Source organism: Chrysochloris asiatica, unplaced genomic scaffold, assembly GCF_000296735.1.
Source record: "Chrysochloris asiatica unplaced genomic scaffold, ChrAsi1.0 scaffold00393, whole genome shotgun sequence".
In the NCBI taxonomy this organism is placed as follows: Eukaryota; Metazoa; Chordata; class Mammalia; order Afrosoricida; family Chrysochloridae; genus Chrysochloris; species Chrysochloris asiatica.
The window spans coordinates 530,848-553,525 of NW_006408911.1; the positions used below are offsets into that span (position 1 = coordinate 530,848).

At 35.5% G+C, this 22,678-nt stretch overlaps 1 protein-coding gene across 1 annotated transcript in view; it reads left to right on the forward strand.

The window, feature by feature from the left end:
- The window catches only part of CLASP2 (cytoplasmic linker associated protein 2), a 251,562-nt gene that overhangs the window by 134,483 nt on the left and 94,401 nt on the right, over window positions 1-22,678 (forward strand). Inside the window, exons 17-22 of the mRNA XM_006876589.1 lie at window positions 2,252-2,307; window positions 3,787-3,942; window positions 9,598-9,618; window positions 10,305-10,328; window positions 13,109-13,126; window positions 15,939-16,040. Of these exons, the coding sequence (XP_006876651.1) occupies window positions 2,252-2,307; window positions 3,787-3,942; window positions 9,598-9,618; window positions 10,305-10,328; window positions 13,109-13,126; window positions 15,939-16,040 (377 nt within the window). The remainder of the gene's footprint in view (window positions 1-2,251; window positions 2,308-3,786; window positions 3,943-9,597; window positions 9,619-10,304; window positions 10,329-13,108; window positions 13,127-15,938; window positions 16,041-22,678) is intronic.

A 22,678-nucleotide genomic window follows, 5' to 3' on the forward strand; every position in this document is an offset into this window, starting at 1 on the left:
GTGACTTAATATAAAAATATATATATGTAAATAAAGGAATGCATACAGTCATACAATGATACAAATAAAGGTCTTCAAAAAGTTATGAAAAAGGTATTAAAAGGTGATGGAAGTTATCTAAGAACTTCTGAAGCTGCCTCATGATACCATGGACTGTCTGGAAGAGGGTATTCAAGACAAAAGATGGTAATAATGGTTGCATCTGTGAAGGATCTTATGTGAAAGAAGATTCTCACAAATTTTGTACTGTTTTTATTGTTTTCCCACTCAGGAAAGAAAAAATTGTGAAGCCAGTTGTCTCTGGCTTTTCTCTTGGGGTCTTTAGGTAGTGTTATATTCATTGTAGATCCACTGGATTGTGATTTTAGAGTTTCAAAATGATTGTAAACAAAGCATTTCCACGAAGGTAGGTCAGTTGGTGGCTCTTAGGAAGATCTGTGATTTGTGACACTGGTTTTGGAAGAGCATCTCTACTTAAACTCAGTGGCATACATTTTGTTAATAAAAGCAGATAAAATCTGATTTAAAAATGACTTATCTAAACTTCTGTTTTAAATAAGTTAATGGAAGAACTTATATTTTAGAAATTTAGATAAATCCTGGTGTGGCGCTGTGGGATAATGCACTGGACCACAAGGTCAATTTGAACCACAAGGTCGGTGGTTCAAATTCACCAGGTGCTCCTTGTCAACCCTAAACAGGGTCGCTATGAGTTGGAAACAACTTGATGGCACTTAACAACAACTAACTTTTGTTTCAATATGTAATAATAATCTCACTTCATGTGAGCTGTCTATTCTTTTTACTCTTGATTTTTAATTTTAGTATTCTCAAGCTTTAAAGCGCTCATAAATCACCTGAAGATTTCAGTAAAACACAAATTCTCATTCATTAGGTTGGGATGACGCCTGATGTTTTTCACTTTTTACAAGTTCCTGGTATGGTGCAGTAGGATAAGCACTGCACTACTAATTGCTCAGTTGGTGGTTCAAACCCACCAGTCACTTCTTGGAAATCCTATACTGAGTCACTGTGTGTCAGAAGCAGCTCTATAACCTCAATAAACTACAACAGGTGATGTCAGTAGTTTGTCCATGGACCGTATTTTGTTAGCAAGAATCTATATACAATACATTAGTTTAGTTTAGTAGAGCATCTTTAAACACATTGTTGTTCGTTATAGTTGAGTGAATTCCATCTCATGGCAACCCCACGTACTACAGAATTGGACTAATTACTCTATGGGGTTTTCTTGGCAATAAGCTTAATGAAAGCAGATAATCAAGCCTGTCTTCCACATTACCCTTTGGATGGGTTAACTTTCAATTTTGTTAACCATAAAGTGGTCTACCCTCAGTTTAAGAGGGTAATAATTTTAGTGGATGGTTGTGAAAATAATATAGTATTAGGTTTAATAACCAACTACCAAATCACTATTTGATAATATAACTTAAATAATATTTTTCTGACATAAATCGGTTTGGGAGTTTTGTTTCCCTGCCCCACTCCATTAAAATGTGTAGATGTACTTTGCAGATCCCATTGCATACCTATTTAAATGTATTATCTAGCTGGATTGCAGTTTATTATTGTAATTAAAGATAAATAAAAAATGTAAGAAAGATGTTGGTTTCTTTGAGATTTATAATTTATTGTTTTCTAATCATAAATATTGTCATGGGGAGGTGTGTGTGGGGGGGGGCTATTAGTCTTTTTTTCTTTGTCCCAGGCAATAACATACATAACTCTGCTGTAGATAGCAGATTACCTACATGATAACTGTGTAAATTGCATTTAGCATTATGGTTCACGTGAGAGAGACTGTGATTCTGAAAAGTTTCCTATGTACTAATATTAATTCTACCTCTCCTTATAAGTGAAATACTGCCAAGTGCGAGTGGCTGAGAGTGCTATTAATGAATCCTGTATGGTGGACACTGATAAGTGCTGAGGATCAGCATGAACAGAAGTAGCCCTGTTCCTTGCTCTATAGAACTTAACAGCCTTTATTCACTGCTAGCTATTTCATTTTTGCTTCACAGCCACTGATCTACAGCAACATGTATGAGAACAAGTATTCTAAAATGATTCCTCGTGTGAGTTAAATTTAGAAGTACTCATGAAACTTCTCATTTTACCTTTCATTTTCTTCAGAAAACACTCATTTAGTAGTATGTCATCATTAGCAAAAAGGTAGGTGGTATATTAAATCTTGCTAAAAACATTTTTTTCCCCTCCATTTGCTTTGCAGTCGTCCATTTTCTTCCAAATGGTCTACAGCAAATCCGTCAACTGTGGCTGGAAGAGGTAATTGCCTTTTGTAAGAATCAGCATATTTTGTTTCTAGTGTTGTAACTTTCAAACAGCTTTCTTGTGATTCAGAGTTAAATAAATCATTTTACTAGTAATCCAGTACCACACATACATACTGGTGGAGTTGGTGGTTATGTGCCATGGAGTTGATTCCAACTCATAGCAACCCTATATGGAGTTTCCAAGGTGGCAGATCTTTATGGGAACAGAAAGCCTCGTCTTTCTCCCACACATATACACTGTGTTGTTGTTGTTGTTGTTAAGTGCTGTCAACTCGGTTCCAACCCATAGCGACCCTGTATAGGATTTCCAAGGAGCAGCTGGTGAGCTTGAACCACTGACCTTGAAGTTCAAATGGCTTTGCAGTCTGGCGCATTAACCCACAGCGTCACACCAGGACTCCTGTGCATATTTTACACTGTACATGTATACTGTATACGAAAGTTTCATGAAACAGTATTTGCCATTCTTGTGATGTACTGTGTTTTATTCCATTTCATGTGTTTTAAAATGCTGGTTATATCCCACTTAACTGATTTCACAACCTGTTAATGAAGTATGACTCACGGTTGAGGTGCCTTGGCTGCAAACTAGAAGGTTAGGGCTTCAGACCCACCAGACTCGCCAAGGGAGAAAAATGTGGCAGTCTGCTTCTATAAAGATTACAATCTTGGAAACCATGTGAGGCAGCTCTCCTCTGTCCTGCCAAAGGGTTGCTGAGTCAGAGTGGAGTCCACAGCAGTGGGTGGTATGTATTGACTCACAGTTTTAAGAGGCCTTTTAAAAAGCAAATGATACCAATCGCAGATTTAATGGCTTACTCTACAATGCCTTCCTTAAATATGAGTATCTGTATGCTGCTCCCTTTCTTGCCTTTTTTCTGATAGTAAAAAGTACAACTACTGCCATCTACTTGTCATGTACAGCGCTGTATTTCATGAATCATACGTATCATCTTGCCATCCTAAGTAATCCTGTGATTTTGCAGTCAAATTATGATCATTTTCCCCATATTCTTCCAATGAAAATATTGCACTTAGAAACTCTAGGATTGTTCCAGGATTGAAACTGAGACATTTTGACTTGAAAATACTTTATAGTATTGTTCGTTGAACCGCTGTCTTCTTTTTAGCCATTGTCATCATGGATTAGCTCATGATGATTTCAAGTTTGTGTAATTTTCATGCTATTTATAGTGATTTAAAGGAGCCCTGGTGGTGCAGTTGTTAAGCTCTTCTGATGCTAACTAAAAGGTTGGCCGTTCAAACCCACCTGCTACCCTATGAGAGAAAGATGTGACAGTTTGTTTCTGTAGAAATTTACTACCTTGGAAACCCTGTGGGACAGTTCTACACTGTATTGCATATGGTTGCTTTGAGTTACAGTTGACTTGATGGCAAAGGGTTTTATTTTTTTGTTTGTTTGGTGCAGTGATTTAAATAATAGAGGCTACCTTTACTTTGTCTGCCATAGTGTCAGCCAGTAGCAGCAAAGCCAGTTCCCTTCCAGGAAGTCTGCAGCGTTCACGAAGTGACATCGATGTGAATGCTGCTGCTGGTGCCAAGGCACATCATACTGCTGGGCAATCTGTGAGAAGTGGGCGCTTGGGTGCAAGTGTCCTGAATCCAGGTAAGACAGCCAATTATGGGAAATTGCACAAGTATTCTCTCTGAGTTCAATGAAAACAAGAATAATCTCTTAATGATTTCCATGTCATTCTTATTAGGTAAGGGTAGTAGACATATTTTAATATATTCTATACTGGGTACACAGCTCCGTGGCATCTAAGCTGCCTTATTTTCACTTGTCTTCATCATCATATTGATAAAAGAAATAAATTTTGATTCTATGATTTGCCTACAGAATTTTCACATAGGTCAGCAGTTTTGTTGTATCAAGCCACTGGTTACTGGGAAAGGCATTGGTCTGTATCCCACTTCTTTGTTCTCTTTCTTTTATCTACTTGTATTATTTTACCAAGAAGTTAAAGCCTTTTTGGGACCGGGGAGAACTCAAAGGTTATCTGTATGTAATCGTAGTTTAAGCATATAACCCAAAAGCATATTAATATATATGTTGATATTGGTATCCATCAACTTAAAATATGAAGTTGGTTTCCAGTGTTGTTTATCTGTCTATGCTTGATTTTTCTTTCACTTCAAACTCTTCTTTTGACTGTCGTTAAGTGCAGTGCATACTAGAATAATGTATCCTGAATGTATAGTAAAGTATCATGAACTTTTGGTAGTATAAAATGCAGAAGTAAATTTTATCTTATCCCTGTTAGTATGTTCTTGAAAAAGGTAGCACAGTCATGTTCATACACATTTTGTCTTGCATACATTTTATTGAGTAAACATATATGTGTTGACATTTCATAGCTTTATGATTTATGAACAGGAAGCATATTGTAGTACCACCACACCTTTATATTGTATTACCATTTTTAGTATTAAATTTTTTGCCAGCTACTCTAATTTTCCTTTCCACATCCTTGCTTCCTTTTTCTTTCTCTAATGCCTTTGAGGTTTTTATGAATTTGATGTGAACATTGAAATGTGTTTCATTTTGATTTAGGTAGTCAAGCAAGTAAGATGAGCACAAGCTAAAACACTGTTTTGTATCAGAATCTCTGTGTTTCTAAGGTCATAGGTGTGCATGTATTTGATGGAGACATCTGCCTTTCTTATTTTCTTGTGTACTTATTTCTGGAATTTCTGGGAAGTACAGCAACAAATCAGTCCACTTAGTAGATCACTGCTTTTGGTTTATTCTAATAAGACAATCCAAGGAACTACTTTGAACTATTTGAATTGTATAGTCTGGTTTGTGTGTCTGTACCTATGTAAAGGGACTAGCATTTAGTAATGAGCATCCTTTTAAGGAGGAAACAGTCTTAACATTGAAGAGATTCACAAAATAAATTGAACTGCAGATATGTTTAACCCTGAGATTTCAGTACCCCACAGCACCCCTAAAACCTGTCTCATTTATGAATTTATATGTTGACATCCTTAAAGGAGAAAATGATAGCAGACATAATTGGATACTTTGTCAAAAATAATATTCACAGGTCACTGTGGATGCTTCAATACTGCAGTGCCATTATAATATCACATGACTGGCAATTTAGGAAAGAACTTTATAGGAAAATAAAAACTACATTTTTTCCAGATCTTCTTATTAGGTTCCCAAAACCCCTCGATTAAAAATTTATTCTTGAATCAGTATCTTATAGATATTCTTTATCTCAGTTCTTCGAGACTTTTACTTTCTTTTGTTCCCCTTTATCTCCTTAGACACTATCTTATACTTTATCTCAGCAATAGTCCATTCTCATCAGGTTATCTGGAGTCATCACTGGTATTTTAGCATTGCACTCTAAGTCAGTCTGATAAAATATGACATGACATTTAAATGAGGTTGATAATGAACTAAAAGAAATTAGCATAATTTGTAGAGATGATTCCTAAAGAGGCAACTAAGAAATTATTGGAACTAAAAGCATGTTGAAATAAAAACTCAATATAGTAAAGATTATACTCCAAAATCAATATATAATTGGAATTAAACTTGTTTTAAAAATTCTCTAATTAAAAATAAATCTTTAAACTTCCATAATTTTGTTTATTTGAAATATTAAATTAAAGGATCAGAATACTTGAGAAAATTTTGACTAAGATTAATAATGAAAGGAATTCTTGTGATGATTTAGAAAAGCACCTTCTCCTGCTACTTAGTAATACATATTATAAAGCAATAATTAGGCACTGACTCATCAATGCCAAGAAATTTGGAAGATGACAATCTGGCCGACTGATTGGAAGAGATCAGTATTTGTGCCCATTCCAAACTGAGGTGACCCAACGGAATGCGGAAATCATCGGATAATCTCTTTGGTATCCCCTGCGTGTAAAGCTTTGCTAAAGGTAATACAGAAACAACTGTAAGCATACATTGACAGAGAAGTTCCAGAGGTTCAAGTTGTCTTCAGAAGAGTCCGTGCAATGAGGGATATCATTGGTGATGTCCAGTGGATCTTGGCTGAACGCAAAGAATATCAGAAAGATGTTTACCTGTGCTTTATTGACTATGCAAAGGCTTTTGATTGTGTGGATCATGACAAAGTATGGACAATATTGTGAAGTATGAGTATTCCGGAACACTTGTGCTCATGAGGAATCTGTACCTGGACCAAGATACAGATATTCGAACAGAACATAGGAACACTGCATGGTTTAAAATTAAGAAAGATATACGATAGGGTTGTATTCTTTCACCATACTTATTCAACATGTATGCTGAGCAAATAATCCGAGAAGCTGGGCTATATGAAGAAAAATGTTGCATCAGAATTGGAGGAAGACTAATTAACCTGGGATATGCAGATAATACAACCTTGTTTGCTGAAAGTGAAGAGGACTTGAAATATTTACTGATGAAGGTCAAAGACCACAGCCTTTGGTATGTATTGCATCTCAGTGTAAAGAAAATAAAAATCCTCACCACTGGACCAGTAAACAACATTCTTAAGAACAGAGAAAAGACAAGTTGTCAAGGACTTCATTTTTTTTGGATCAACTATCAGCACTCAAAGGAAGCAGCAGTCAAGAGATTAAATGCCGTATTGCATTAGGCACATCTGCTGCACAAGACCTTTTTAAAGTGTTGAAGAGCAGCAAAGATGTCAGCTTGAGGACTATGGTGTGCCCAATGCAAACCATGATATTTTCAATAACTTCATATGCATGCGAAAGTTGGACAGTAAATAAGGAAGACCACAGAAGAATTGATGCTTTTGAGTTATGGTTTTGGAAGGGAATATTGAAAGTGCCATGGGCTGCCCACAGAACCAACAGATCTGTGCTGGAAGAAGTGCAGCCAGAGTGCTCCTTAGAGGCCAAGATGGCCAAACTTCATCTCTCATACTTTGGACATATTGACAGGAGGGACCAGTCCCTGCAGAAGGATATCATGTTTGGTAAGGTGGAGGATCAGAGAAAAAGAGGAAGACCCCCAGCCAGATGGATTGGCCAAGTGGCAGCATCAGTGGACTCAAGCGTGGCAACAATAGTGAGGTTGGCCCAAATCGGGCAGTGTTTCGTTCTGCTGTGCATAAGGTCACTATGAGTCAGCACTGACTCAATGGCACCTAACAACAACAACATTAAGGATGGTAGTAGGACTAGACAGGCATTGGAACAGAATAAAAAGTACAGATATTTTAGGCTATGAATGTAGTCAGTTCATTATAAAGTTGTCACAGCACTTTCAGAGCCATGTTGTTGTTGTTGTTGTAAGGTGCCATCGAGTCGGAATCGACTCATAGTGACCCCATGCACAGCAGAACGAAACAATGTCCGATCTTGGGCCAACCTCACTACCACTGCCACACTTGACACTATCAGTGATGCCACCTGGTTGATCCATCTCGTTAGGGGTCTTCCTCTTTTTCTCTGACCCTCCATCTTAGCCATGAGGAAAGGATAAATTACTCACTAATGATTTTTAGACAATTTACTATTTGGTACAAAATTAAGTTCTAACAACGCTTCATACCTTATAAATATGAATTCTCATATATGTAATGTTGGATGTAAAACTGATGACCTGCTCTATAAACCCAATTCACAATAGAAAGTTAAAAAAAAAATCCAGGTGACTAAAATGTTAAACAAAAACATAAAGCAACTAGATAAAAACATTGAAGATGAACCCTTAGTTTTTATCAGGTACCCTGCTTGTGGATCCAGTGTTTTATGTGCCCTATTCAAAGGGTTTCTCATTCTGTTGGTAGTTTAATGAGAAGAAATAAGCATCTAAAAGTGGGGTGAGTTTTTTGTATTTTGTGTTTGAAAAGTCCCTATGAGACACAAAATTGGAAAAGTTCAGGAGACAATTGGGATACAGTGTATAGAACTTGAGAGAGTTCTCTCTTGGGCATTAGACTGAGAAGTCCTAGAGAATTGTTATGATTGTAATTTCCCCTTTAATATTAAATTCAGTACATTTCTTAAAGCAGATGCCCATTGGTTGGTTTGTTTCTTAAACTGCTAACTTTTGTTAGCAGGTATATCATGTGTATTTTTTAGGATACCTCTGTTCTTTAGCCTGAAAAGGAAGTTTGAAGTGATAAGGAAACCTTGATATATGTATGCATAGTTATGAATATTTTCAACAACTGGATTCATAAAGTTTTGGTTCCACTGAAGACTTCTTTGTTTGCAATTGCTTTGAGAAAATAAAAGTTATTTATATGAATGTAAGAGAAAATAGTTAAAGTGGTGGTCTTAAGGAAAGAAGTCAGATTTTACTGGTTTGAAGGAGAAGTGGGAAGGGGGAGTCTATACTGGGCAATGAAAAAAAGGTGTTGAAGAATGGATGGGAAGTCTCACTGCAGGTAGTCCCTGAAGTAAAACTCGAGTTACAACAAACCACACTTATATTATAGGTGTCCACTTTTAGGAATTTTTTGGTACATTTTGTTGTTAGTGACATGTGCTACATACATTGCTGCTGTTTGTAATTTCCTGATGTCATTATATTTCTAAGTTTAAGTATAACATTGACAACTCTTACATAGAAGTAAAGATAGAATTTATAAAGATACTGATAATGAAAGGCAAAAATACTGAAAACTTTTCTTTTAAAATAAGATATTTGACTTTAAATAAGAACCTATTTGTGATCTAGTCAGAATGAATGGAACTCCACCATAAGTTTGTGGCTGCCTATTAAAGGATAAGGAACATCTTGTTTTTTATAAATAGGAAGCATTAAGTATGTTTGTTTGCTACAGTGAAAGAGTCAGTAGAGAAGGAAAAGTTGGAAATACAAGGATGGAAACATCCTTCGTGCCAAAGTTGAAAGACAAGAGGGATGGGATCTGTAGAGCGTAGCTGAGGGGTCAGCTGTAGATCTGAAAGAGGCACCAGTTTCTCTGAGGTAGAAGGGAAGAAAATGATGAAAGGGATCGATTCAAATATACTGTTTTATTTTGTTTAAGTAGGTGAGGTGGCCTGAAGAAGATACAAGGGGGAAGTTGTTAGATATTCCTCAAGAAGTCAGGGTCATTTGTCAAGAGTAAAGAGTGGTAACTTGAGCTTTAGAATAGCCACTGAAGGTCATAGAAGAAATGGTGCTGTTTGAGTTATCCACAATTGCCCACACTTTTGGGGACTTTCTAGACAGTATCTCAGAAGTCAGAACTGTTGTATTCACAGCTAAAGTTTATTAACAGCAAAAGGATACACACAGGCTCAGCAAGGGGGAAATACTCATCAGGTGGAGCCTACAGGAGTCTAGGCTTTTATCTTTCCACAGATTCTCCTCTCACAAGTGGGGTGGAAACTATTGTGCAGGCAATAATAATCCTTCAACAATGAAATGCAGCAACATGTGCAGTGTTTCTGTTCAGGGAAGCCCACTTAAGACTACTGATATACCTCAAGCAAGTAGTGGAGTATAGAAAGTGACTTGTTAGTTCTATGCCTATTTAAGGTTTTATAGGAGCTGAAAGTTCTGAGATGAGTAGGGGCCCGGCAACAGCAAAGCAATAGATAGTATAAGAGTCAAAGTGTAGAATTTTGAGGTATGTTATAGGCTAGTTAGGAAAAGAAGCCAGGTGAGGTGATAATTGGATTGGGGGAAAGTCAGCAGATTTAAGCAAGAGGTGTGTCTAATAATGGTAAGGGTCTAAGGTTGGTACTTCACGAATTTTTCTTTCTCCAGGCTGGTAAAAAGCAGAGTTGGTATTGAGTTTTTTGTTTGTTTGTTTAAGTTCTCTATTTTAATACCTTAGGTGTAGTCTTTATCTCACATAGGACCCTTGTATTGTTTAATCTTCTAGTACTGTCTAGTTGAAAACAAGGTTGATTGTATGTCTGTGCTATGAATTCTATTTTCTTAACACATTTTCTAGGGGGTTTATAAAATAATTTATTCTAATATACTAAGTTTTCCTCTGTTCTTTGCTTTCTCTTTCATCAAAGAGGATACTTTTGACAAGACGGATGGTAAGAACTTCCTTTTCTAATTCTATTACTAGAGATTTTTATGCCTCTGGATTCATACAATATCTTTGTTCATTCTATCAATGTCTGAATATACTACCAACAGTCTCACTGTAAATGGCAACATAGTTCTGTGATTGAATTTTGGACTAAGCATGTCCTTCCTTCTTGCTATTGTTGTTGTAAAGTGCCATCGAGTCGGTTCCAATCCATAGTGACCCTGTATAGGGTTTCCAAGGAGCGGTTGGTGAGTTTGAACCATTGACGTTGTGGTTCAAATGGCTTTGCAGTCTAGCGCATTAACTCATAGCACCACACTCAACTACTAGGTTACTGATTATTGTAAGTTAAATATTTTACATATTTTTACCTGAACTGTTAGAAATGTACTTCTGAATAGTCTATATTTTTAAGTCTTTCTCGAAAATCTTCAGAATTAAGGAAAGTATTCTCATAAGTCATTTGATTCAACCCTTTAGTTCAGTAACTGTAATACAGAGAGAAGCAAAATGACATCTTTTATGAGTTCATATAGTTATGAAAACGAAATGCAAGTTGCAGACACTGTCTTTTTAAGAATAAATTTTAAACTAACATTGAATCAATCCTGAATTTACTTAAATCTTTGTCTTTTTTATTCTAATATCAAATGATTACAGTGTATCTGTAGTTGCTTAGTTCAGTAACAACCATATGTTGCAGTTTTCTCTGACACTATACAGCATGTTATCTGTACTTGCTCTCATTTCATCTGCTGCCATAATGTTCTATAGGAACTTTTGTTCTTTCTTTAAGAACTTTGTGGGAAGATCTAAATCTGTAAGTGATGGTATAATAATAGTATCTGCTTTAAAGAGCCTAGAAAAATGGAGATGTCTTTTTGCCAATTATTATGTAGACTCTGAAAATTGATCTAATATAGCTTCCATTTTAAGAAAATGGAATATTCAGGCAATTATAGGTTGGATACATGAGTGTTAGTTATATATAGCAGTCTCTGTGCTTTTTGTATGTTTATGTTGTTGTTACATGCCGTCAAGTCGCTTCCGACCCGTAGCGACCCTGAACTGGTTTCCGAGGCTGTAAATCTTTACGGGAGCAGAAAGCCTCATCTTTCTCCCACGGAGCAGCTGGTAGTTTTGAACTGGTGACCTTGCGGTTCACAGCCCGATTCATAACCACTAAGCTACCAGAGCTCCTTTTTTATGTTTGTAGTGTTTTACAAATTTTTCATGAAAACCCATAGAGGGATGATTTATATATGTCAACCCTTAAATATTACTTCTAATAATAATAATCTGGATCTTTGAAAAACAAATTATTCTGATTTTTTAGATCTACCTATTCAAAGAGTCACCTCTGTTATGGGATGTTACTCTTACTGATGTTCACTCACATACATATGCAGGCTTCAAAAAGTTGGTGGAAAACTGAATTGAAAGATAATGGAAAATTTTTAGAAACTTTTAATTTTTTGATCTGTCTGTCTATTTACCCTCCTCACTTAAACATGGCTAGTTTCCAAAGACCAGATTGATATGTGAAAATTGACTTTGTGTAAAACTAGAGGATCACATTAGATCACAAAATGTGGAGAATGACTGCAGTATTACAGTTGCCAAATTACATAGTTACACACCTGCCAAATTAGATCATTGCGTGACTGCCAAACCACTGGAATCATGGCCCAGCCAGGTTGCTAAATAACCTTACCCATCAGAGCCAGCATTATTTTTGCCTTGCACCTCAGCAAAATAGTTGGATAGTAGATTTTTTTTTAAAAATTAAATATCGTTGCCAATGCAAAATGCCAAATAATGAGATATTCACTAAGCAAGGAGTAGGTGAGTGTCTTTGTGGGTGTGTGTATGAGTATGAAGGGCTTTAAAAACTTCATGGGAAAAATGGAATTTTTCCACAAACTTTTTGAAGCCCCCTCATATGTACATATACTTGCTCTTTAGTAGTCATTAGTGATATTCATATTTGATTTATTTTTACTACTTTTCATTAACATCTTAGGGAACTCACATATGTATTGAGCCATTAGCTGATGAATTGAATTTATAGCTCTTCAACTTTGTAGATGATGAAAATACCAGGCTAATGAAGCCTAGATCATGCATTTGTTTTCTGGGCTTGTCAAATAGATTTTCTAGTTCTTCTACAGACTGTGGTGATGGTTATGTGACATGGAGTCGGTTCTGACTCATAGTGACCCTGTATAGGATTTCCGAGGCTGTAAATCTTTATAAGACCAGAAAGCCTCATCTTTGTCCTGCAGAACATCTGGCAGTTTCGAACTGCTGATCCTGAGGTCAGCACCCAGTATGTAACCACTATACTACCAGAACTCCTTTCTATAGGTTATACTACCTTTTGAAAATGCAGAGAATGAATTCCTGTTCTGGAAAGGTCTATATAAACCTTCATTTGCAAAAAACAGTAATTATAGAGTTGGATCTTTACTTGAGCAATGAATTTGTCTAATTTTCTTAACCATTTCCAATTTTAAGGATGAAATATAGCAGATAAAAAGTGTACACTATAGAATTTTACCATGTTCAGTTAATCTAGCATTAATCTGTGTGTGTTTCTGTGAGGGCATAAGTACTTGACATTTCCGTTTCTAAAAATGTACTACCTTTACATTAAGGCTATCAAACTAAAATTATTTTTTATTTTTATCCTTTTATTTTAGTCTTGGGTGGGGGTCTCGAGGTAGGTCTTAACATCAACACTGGCAGAATTTGTTGAAATATTATTTTATTTCTCTTATTTAGGAACAGCATCTGAAGATGGTAAGAATTACACATTTTGCTAGTAACACAAATACTTCTATGTTAATATTTTCATTAATAGGAATTAAATGTTAAAATAGGTTAATTTCTTTGTAAATCTATTTTGCCAGCTATGATAGTTTCTTCATTGTATATTTGGTTGTGTTACATGTGTGGGCTTACTTTTTTGTTTTTAAATTTTCTATCCTTTGATTTTGCTCTATATCATCACATGCTTAAAAGCCAAAATTGTTTGACATAAACATAAACATGTTTAATAGTACCTAATATAAAATTAGTACATAATTTCATTTTTTCTATAGTGACATTCATGCCTTTTTATTTTATTTTTAAATTTGTATCAGTTCACTTGTACTTTGGGCAAGCATGCACTATTGTTTTATAATCCTCTCAGAGTTTAAAAACATTTCATTAATCTGCTGAAAATATGTCTTTTACTTTTGAATCAATAACTGGGAATGAGGTATTTTATTTGAATTTGAGAATGCAATACAATGATTGCACATAAGGTTTTTTTTTTTTTTACTGAGCCAGTGTACTTTTCAAAGTAATTATTTATTGCTTTTAAATTTATAGAAAATTTCAATCTTTATAGTTATCCTACCAGGCGCCCTATTATAAAGCATCTAATTTGAAGCTTATTATTTTTTCCTTCTAAATTTGATATGGATGGCATTTTTTCTTTATTATAAAACCACATAAATTACTTTTTTGCTCTAATTTTACTCTGATACATTTTGAATATTTTTATTTTCAGGTTTTAAATGAAGTAGAACTCTGTCAGAATCATTATTTGTGGCATTGTAATTTAGGAATTTTAATATCAAAATACTTGTATCCAGTTTAGATCCAGTATGAATTTGCTCTCCATTTCAAAATTAGCAACTTGGTCTTTTCAGTTTTCCCTCTAACTTAGGAGACCATTGTATCCTACTCTTAAGTAAACTGTAAAAGGGACGGAGGCCTGGACTATGGGCCCATTAGGGGACTTGAAGAAGGTCATAGAATGATAGGACTCTACCATCCATACTTCTGCATTTGCTTCTGTTTTGTTCCTAATTATTTTCCATCTTCCATCACACATTTTTAAAAATTTTGTTTTTGTTTTTTTCAGTATGTTTTTTCCTAATGAATTCCACTTTATCAGTCTATATTGTGTTGCTGTTGTTATGTGCCGTCGAGTAAGTTCTGACTCAAAGAGACATCCTGTATAGTGTTTCCAAGGAGTGGCTGGTAGGTTTCAACCTCCGACCTTGCAGTTCAAACTTGCCTTTCTGTCTAGTACTTACAGCACCACACAAGGACTGCTCTGTGTTGTGTGTATGCTATAAATTGTACCTTTTAGCTAAAATGTCTTTGAATCCTACTCTTTGATTATGTTTGGTACTGGTCCTAATTTGATAGTGGTGAGACTTTTGTTTTAGAGAGAACCATGCAGTCACTTCTGACTCATAGCAACCCTGTAGGACAGAGTTGATCTGCCCCATAGCATTTCTAAGGCTGTAATCTTGACACAGATTACCACATCTGTCTCCCATAGAGCAGCTAGTAGGTTCGGTTGGCCATCGAGAGCTTAACCACTGCGTCACCAGGCTTCCTTTCTCTACCTATCCAAAATCAAACAAAACCTACTGCCATCAAGTGGATTCGGAATCATAGTGACCCTGTATAAGGTTTCCAAGACAGTCAATCTTTACAGGAGCAGGAAGCCTCATCTTTCTTCTATGGAGCAGCTGGTGGGCTTGAACTACCACCTTGTGATTGGCAGTCCAGTGCTTATCCTACAGCACCAGCAATGTTTATAGACCTTGTTGTTGTTAAACTGATTGCAACTCTATGCAGAGTTTGTGAGGATTGACTAGTAGGTTTGAGCCTCAGTTAACAGTCCAGTGCTTACCCTGTAGTGTCTTGCCAAGACTCCCTTTTAGTGTTACTGTATTATATTTTTACTTGTTCAGGTTTTTTTGTTTTGTTTTGTTTTATCACAGATTACTTAAGAACTCTGATAAGCATTATCTCCTTTTGCTCTGTTGTTGTTGTTAAGCACTGTTGAGTCCGTTCCAACTCATAGCAATCCTGTATAGGGTAGGAGTTATTGGTGAGCCTGAACTACCGACCTTGTGGTTCAAACCGAGCTTTCATACCAGTGCACTAACTAGGGCTCTAGAAATAAGATGTTTGTGGCCTGGCTTTTTGAAGTCGGGTGAGATGATAGTTGAGGAGAGAGAAATGGAATGAGAAGATAGAGAAAAAAAAAAAATATTGAGAAAAGTGCCAACTTTTATTTGATACATATTTCGTCAAATCATTTTTAAATGAAATTGATTGATTGTGGGAAAAGAGAAATAGACTTGTCCATATGCATATGTCTCAATCTGGTATGTGATACAGGATCAAAATAAGAAATATGTTACCTGGTAATATCTCTTCCTGAAGTCCAGGTAGAAGTATGTTTTTAGTCAAAGGGGTTATTTAGGTTTTTGCTTATAAGAATGGACTTATATTTAAAACTATAGGCTGGATTTGAGAATCTAGCTAAGTTAAAATACAATTTTAGGTAACTCCACTTAACTGGACTAGTAATGTAAAACTAAAAATGGAAATCTTTAGCTAGACTACATTTTTACCCTTACAGGAAGGTAAGCTTTATGGTACAATATGTAAAAAATAGTCTGGATTTTAAAAATGTTAATTGAAATACAACCTGTAATTGATGTTTACCTTCTTACAGAATTTAATGCATACTTGAAAAGCACACCCAATTAAAAAATATAGTGAGTGTCTTTAATTATGGAACCATTTTGTTTCTCAGATCCAGTGAGAACAAAGTTTTCAGCACCACTTGTTGGCATGGGAAGTGCTAAGACGGATTCCAGAGGAAGAAGTCGAACAAAAATGGTGTCTCAGTCACAGCGTATGTATTGTTCATGAGTCCTTCCATGTTTGTCAGTATGTTACAGTAAGTGTGTTGCTTGTGTATTACTGTATTGGGAGTTTGACCAGTGGATAAAGGGAGAGACAAGCTATATACTGAGTTCTTGTTCTATGCTTTAGGTTCATCATCACCTGACAAAAATGAAGGTATTTTTTCAATGTTTTGGGTCAGTTGTTGTGCATGTTTTGGAATTTTTTGGAGTGGGTGTTGTCTTGTCTTTGATGTGTTATTAGGGCTGCATCATTGATATCTGCCACTTAGAAGGAAAAACTTCATCTGCTATAAAAAAAACTTTTGCATGAAGATATTTTAAATAGCACATATACTCAGCATTCAGGTCTCTACAGTCTACTCAGAAACTGCAAATGTAAATTTAAAAAAAAATTGTGCTTTTTAGAGATAAAAAACTGCTATTATTAACTTTAAAATCTGGCTGCATTTGCTAGTCAAGGACAAATACCTGTATGATATCTTCTTACTCTCTCTGAAAGGTATTAAAATATCTTCTTAATAACCAGCATTTTGGGCAGATATATATACTGATTCATGGTGAGGAAATATAAATAGAAATGACCCATTCGGTTATATGCCCTGTTAAATTTAAGATTTCTATTTTTACTGTTTCATTGGCAGTTGACTTCCTGATAAGCATCATTATTAAAAAGCACAATTTTGAGGTCTAGGTACAATGAATGATCCATGTCTACATGTTTCAGAGTAGTAACATTGTATTTATTATATTATTAATTAAAACGTTTTGGTTCCCATTCCTCCTTTACCAAGAGATTTTCATGAACACTTAGCTCTAAAAGTGGAAGTTTTCCTAGGGAAGTAATTGTAAAGAGTTATTCTACCTATTTGGCTGTTTTGGAAAGCAAAAGATGGACTGTCTTGTACTGTTAAGATGATTGATGAGACTGAGGGTGCCTTGTTTGTCTGTTCTGTAGCCTGATTCTTGAATATTTCATCCTCTGACTTGAAATCAGTAAAAAGATCTGGGGCTTGACAGGCAGGTGATTGTGCACCTCCTGCCTAGCAGATTATCCCCTTTCCAGCGTTAGAGAACTTGGGCAGAGTAGCCATGGAGGCAGTCAACAAGAGTCTAGAGACAGAATACTAAGTAAACTTAATTTGAAAATCAAGGATTTAGTAATATATAGGAAAAATGATGACTCTCAGAAAGGCCTTTTCTCCCAGCCAAATTAGGAGTAGACTATCACATTCTGCTTTGATATTGTGTATTTTTACAGTAATGTTTAGAGTAATGTATTCTTTAGCAGTATAGTATAGTAAAATGAGGGAGTCCTGTTGTGCCGCTTTAGTGTAATGCACTGGATCACAAAGTTGATTTGCACCACAAGGTCAGAGGTTAAAACTCACCAGCCACTCCTTGGAAACCCTATACAGGGTTGCTATGAATTGGAACCGGCTCAATGGCACTATGAACAACAACATAGTAAATGAGAGCCTTGGTACTGCTCCATATGTGGCCTGCAGATTAGCAATACCATCATCTCCCGGAACTGGTTAGAAATGTAGAATCTCATGTCCCACTCCAGATCTACTGAATCAGAATCTGCTTTTAACAAGATCACCATAGGATTTATGTCTCAATAAAGTTTGAAAAGCACTGATTTAGATCATGGATTTTGGAGCCATACTCTCAGGTCTGAATCTTGACTATTCCCGGTTCTTTAATATGTGTGTTTTCGTATACTCATCAGAAAACCATACTTTACCTTCTAGGGTTGTTGTGAGGATTAAATGACGTATAGTATATTTAATAAATACTCTCTGGCCTAGATTAATGCTTGTGTGTTAGCTTATAAATTTCCCTCATTATCATTTTTAGTCTGATGTAAATTGAGTTTCATATTCCTGTTGTGTATTTCTCTCCCTTGTTATTCTTACAGTAGCCAAAAAAAGATAAATTTAGGAAATTTTTTAAGTATAAAACAAAGAAAATAAAAATAGCAAATCAGAGACTACTACTTTCTCAGTGCCTTAAGGATAAAAATAAATTGTATGTAAGACTTTTTACTTTGTTATCTTCTAAAATAAGATTAAACCTAGGGCACAGTGTTCAGTGTTTTTTATATGTTTTTTAGTATATTACTTAAGGACCTCCTTCTTAGCTACCCCAGGGTACATCAAAAACTTTATGAAACAATTTCTTTATCTTTTTTTTTCCACAAGCTTTTTGACATATCCTTGTAACTGTAACTATAGATCTACTCAGTAAAAAAAATTATGTAAAATACTAAGCAGTATATTTATATGGTTTATTGTAACATTTAAATGGTTTTTTGCTTTGAACTCAATCCACTAGACTTCACATCTTCTATGAAGTGTGAGAACATAGTGATTGTACAAAAGTACAAAGGTCTAAAAAAGACCTTATAGGTCTTTAATATCATACTTTCTCACTATACAAATCACTTAGATTTTAAATCATATCATAGAGGTTTTTATTCATTAATTTGCTTGCTTATTTATCTGAATGACTGTATTTCATTCCAGTTTCTTTTTGAGAAAGAGATTGTTGTGGCCATAACTCAATTTGATGCAGATTTCGTTATAATATATTTGAACATAAATATTACTGTGATTTCCAATTTTGTTTTTAAAAAAAAAAAAAATCTCTTGGATCAAAGTAGGTGTGTTTTGATGGCTAGCCAAAATAAATAAAAGCAAACTGACCCAATGGAGAGACTTCAGATTTATATTTCTGTAAGGAGTGTGTCTTTTTTGTTAATAGTGACTAGTTGTGTAAAAATGATTGCACAGACTGTCCTAAACGTCATCTCCTTCCTTACCTCCCCCCCTTTTTTTTCTGTGTTTGTCTTGAGAAAGATAAAATTTGTAGCTTTTTTATGTGATCTTTCTTCAGCTATAAGATATTTTAGTTCTTCCTAACCTATTATATTAAATGTTTAATAAAAATTAAACATTTAATTATTTGGATTTTAGACTACCAATAGTAGTAAAGCTGAAGAATGTACATTTACTTTTGCAACTTCATTTCATCTGCTTTGTACATGAATGTCTGATTTCAGCTTATCAACTATTGAAACTACCAAGTGTACTGCTTTTATCACAGACATCTGTGGTTTGGGGGTTTTTTAAAGTTTGTTTTTTTTTTGCAGTAGGTCTTTTTGTTTGCTGAGAACTGACTAAAGCTTTCTTGTTTCCATTTGCCATCCATTTTAAATCTGCTCCTTCCCACTTCCTGGATTATAACCCTTACCCTAATTCTGCCTTTGCACTTGTTCAGGATCACAATCTGCTAATACCATTGGTGGTAAGAATCTATAGACTTTATGTGTACATCTATTATTTGATCACCTATTTTCATTATGAAGAATGGGTTCTATTCAGCAGAAATTTGTAACATATACCATTCCAATACTTTGTGCCATATTGAGACAGAGTGATCAATTTAAGATTTTTTCTTTGGCCTGTTTTTGCTTTATTACCAAAACGCTGGATCATTTAAATTATCCAAATTTTCCCCACAGTTAAAAGCATTCAAATGTAATGTAATGTTAGTAATGCTTTGTAAGTATCTCATAAAATATATAAAGTTTAGAAACTTTAACCAGAGGAAAGAAATTAGATACTCAATTTCAAGTTTTGCAAATGAGTTTCATTTCTAGTAGCATGCTATTTCTTAAGTACCCTATGCCCTTTTTCATCAACTCATTGGTTTCCCTGGAAGCAATACTTAGCACTATTTTCCAGTTTTGGGTGGTTCTCTGCTAGGAAAAGAGCCTTGATATTTTCTTGTAAGAGTAAATGTGTAATTCTGAAATGAATGGTAGGCACTGAATTGACACAGTTAGTGGGGAACAGGTTACCTTGAAACAGAGATGGTAATGATTAAAGCAGAATTTATGTACCACTTGTTTTTCTAGGAGAGAGCATGAACAAATTTAAACATACATGAAGTAAGCTTGCATCTGTTGATACATTCAATCAATCTCATGTAGATGGAGTGATTACTCTGCTTCTGTACTGCATGCTACCTATCTGCTGAATAGACCCACATTTCAAAGAATTCTCCACACTTTCCCACCAACCATCTCCCCCCACCCCCCTGCCCAAATTTATATTGGTTGTAACAGAATACCATATTGTATGTGCTCTGTTCATTATTTGTACTTTTCGTATTGTTGCGGGTTTTTCCATAAATATTCCATCAGCTTATCTTGCATTGTGAGTCTGTGGCATGTTGAGTGTTTGGATGTTTTGGTGTGTATGTTTAGTTTAGACACTGCATGGAGAAAATAGATACTTTATGAGTATACTTAAGGTTATAACTAAAATAAACCTGTGTAAATATTCTTCACCTGAAATAATCATGAAAAAATTCAAACAAGTCATCATTTTTCTGCAAGGGAGCTTCAAAAAGATCATGGAAAAAGTCCATTATCCTTTAATTCTACTTTCCCACAAACTTTTTGAAGCCCCCTCCTAATATTGCTACAACTAGTAGATTATAAGTTTCTTGTGTGCTGGTAGAGTGTAGGAATTAGACATGAATAGAAATTGTCCTCAGAAAGTCTGTGACAAGACTCATGTAGCGGATTTTCATATCAGCATCCAACCTGTCTCAATTTACGTAGTGTTTGACCTACACAACATGACTAAAGTCAGAAAATTTCAGTTTTCATTTTTAAAAAATCCCAAGACCTGTCTGATAATACCTTAAGACCAACACCTGAAAGTAAAAAGCCACCTTTGCCTTAGGAAAGGAGCAGGTACACCTTTCTCATTACTCCCTGGCGTCTCTTGGCACTCCTCCCTCAATGGCAGCCCCATTGACATTTGAGTCTCTAATAATCTTTGCTCCATAGCAATGAAGCATGATTGGGTAAGACTCTATAAGGTCAGAGTCCTAGTGGGGAGAAGAAGGGAAAAGGTAGCTTTAATGGAAATCTGCAAGTTTAATTTTCTTTTCTGTAAAGTTACCAATCAGTGCAGATATCAGTTGCTTTGATCGATGAGGTAACCAATACGGTTCTACTTTAAAGCCATGTGTTTCTTAACTTTTTTTTTACTGCACACCTCGAACTCTGAGATTTTATTCAGCAGTGCCTCTCTAAGGAATCCCTGGATGATGCAAACAGTTAATTCACTGAGATGCTAACCAAAAGATTTAGAGGTTCACATCTTTTCTGAGATGCCTCAGAAGTAGTCTTAACAGTCAGCTTTCTGAAAAATCAGCTGTTGAAAACTTTGGAGCACACTTCTATACTGGCAATATGAGGGCATCCTGAGTCAGAATTGACTCAACAGCAACTAGTTGCCCCATTCTACCTGCTTATCCACGTCTTTACTGCCTTCCAGAACTGAAAATCACTAGTTCAAAAGGGGTATGATTTCTTTGACATCTTCATCTTTGATCAACATTCAGTATCTCTACATCTCAAACACCAGCGCTTGGAGAAGGACATCCTACTTGGAAAAGAGTCCGTGAAAAAGAGAAAGACCCCCAATGAGATGGATTGACACAGTGGCAGAAGTCGTGGGCTCAAACATAACAATTGTGAGGATGGCACAGGACCAGGCAGTGTTTCACTGTGCATAGGGTCGCTATGATTAGGAAGAGACATCGTGGCACCTAACAAACAAAACACAAGATTGTCCCAGGCTGTAGCCTCCCAGGTGCCTTTTGCTATTTGAAGGCAGCTATAATATCCTTAAGTATCTTTTTCAGTGGATCCACTTTTGTTAACATTTAACTTTCAATTTTGTAAGAATTTAAAAAATAATGTAGTAGTAGGATAGATGTAACTCTTAAAAGCCATTTGGATTTGTCTGTTTAGGCAAACTGTTTACCATGAAGCAAATTATCATTGTGTTCTTAATACTATGAAGTTATTAATTCTTTAATTTCCTTTTAAGCCTATAACGTATCCTACAGAATATTTTAGTCATATGCAGTATATTGTGAAATAAGTATTCCTTGGAAATTCTTTGTACTGTTTATATTCTGAAAATTATAATAATGTCCTTATTAAGCATAGTACCTTATAACCCTCAAAGCTGAAAATATAATTTAGATGACTTACTCATTTCTTAAGGAGTCCTGATGGAGCTTTAGGATAAGCACTGGTTTGCAGCCCAAGGTCAGCAGTTCAAACCTACCAGCAGCTTCATAGGAGAAAGATGAAACTTTCTACTCCCATCAAGATTTATAGCCTCGGAAACCCTACATAGGATCACTATGAGTCGGAATCTATTTGATGGCAGTGAACTACTCAGTCCTTGAGAATACAGTACAATAAAATATACAAAAGCCAAAACTGTGTGAAGCAGAAATCTATCAGAGAAGGAAATCTCAAACGTTTTCCACTAATACAGAGCAATAGAAAAGTGATAAGACTGCACCCTGTCAAAGATGGAAAACTTGCAAAACCCAGAAAAATAAGGCAGTCCCATCAAGTTCTGGCTCTCACAGATTTTACTGTATACCATTTTTTCCCAGGCTGTGAATATATATATGTATATGTATATTTAAATTGCCCTCAGTCCATTCTTCAGATGTAACTCTTTCAATTTTCATCCTTCTTTAGTAAATTCTCTCAGAGCGCTTATCTTAATCATATGTTTGT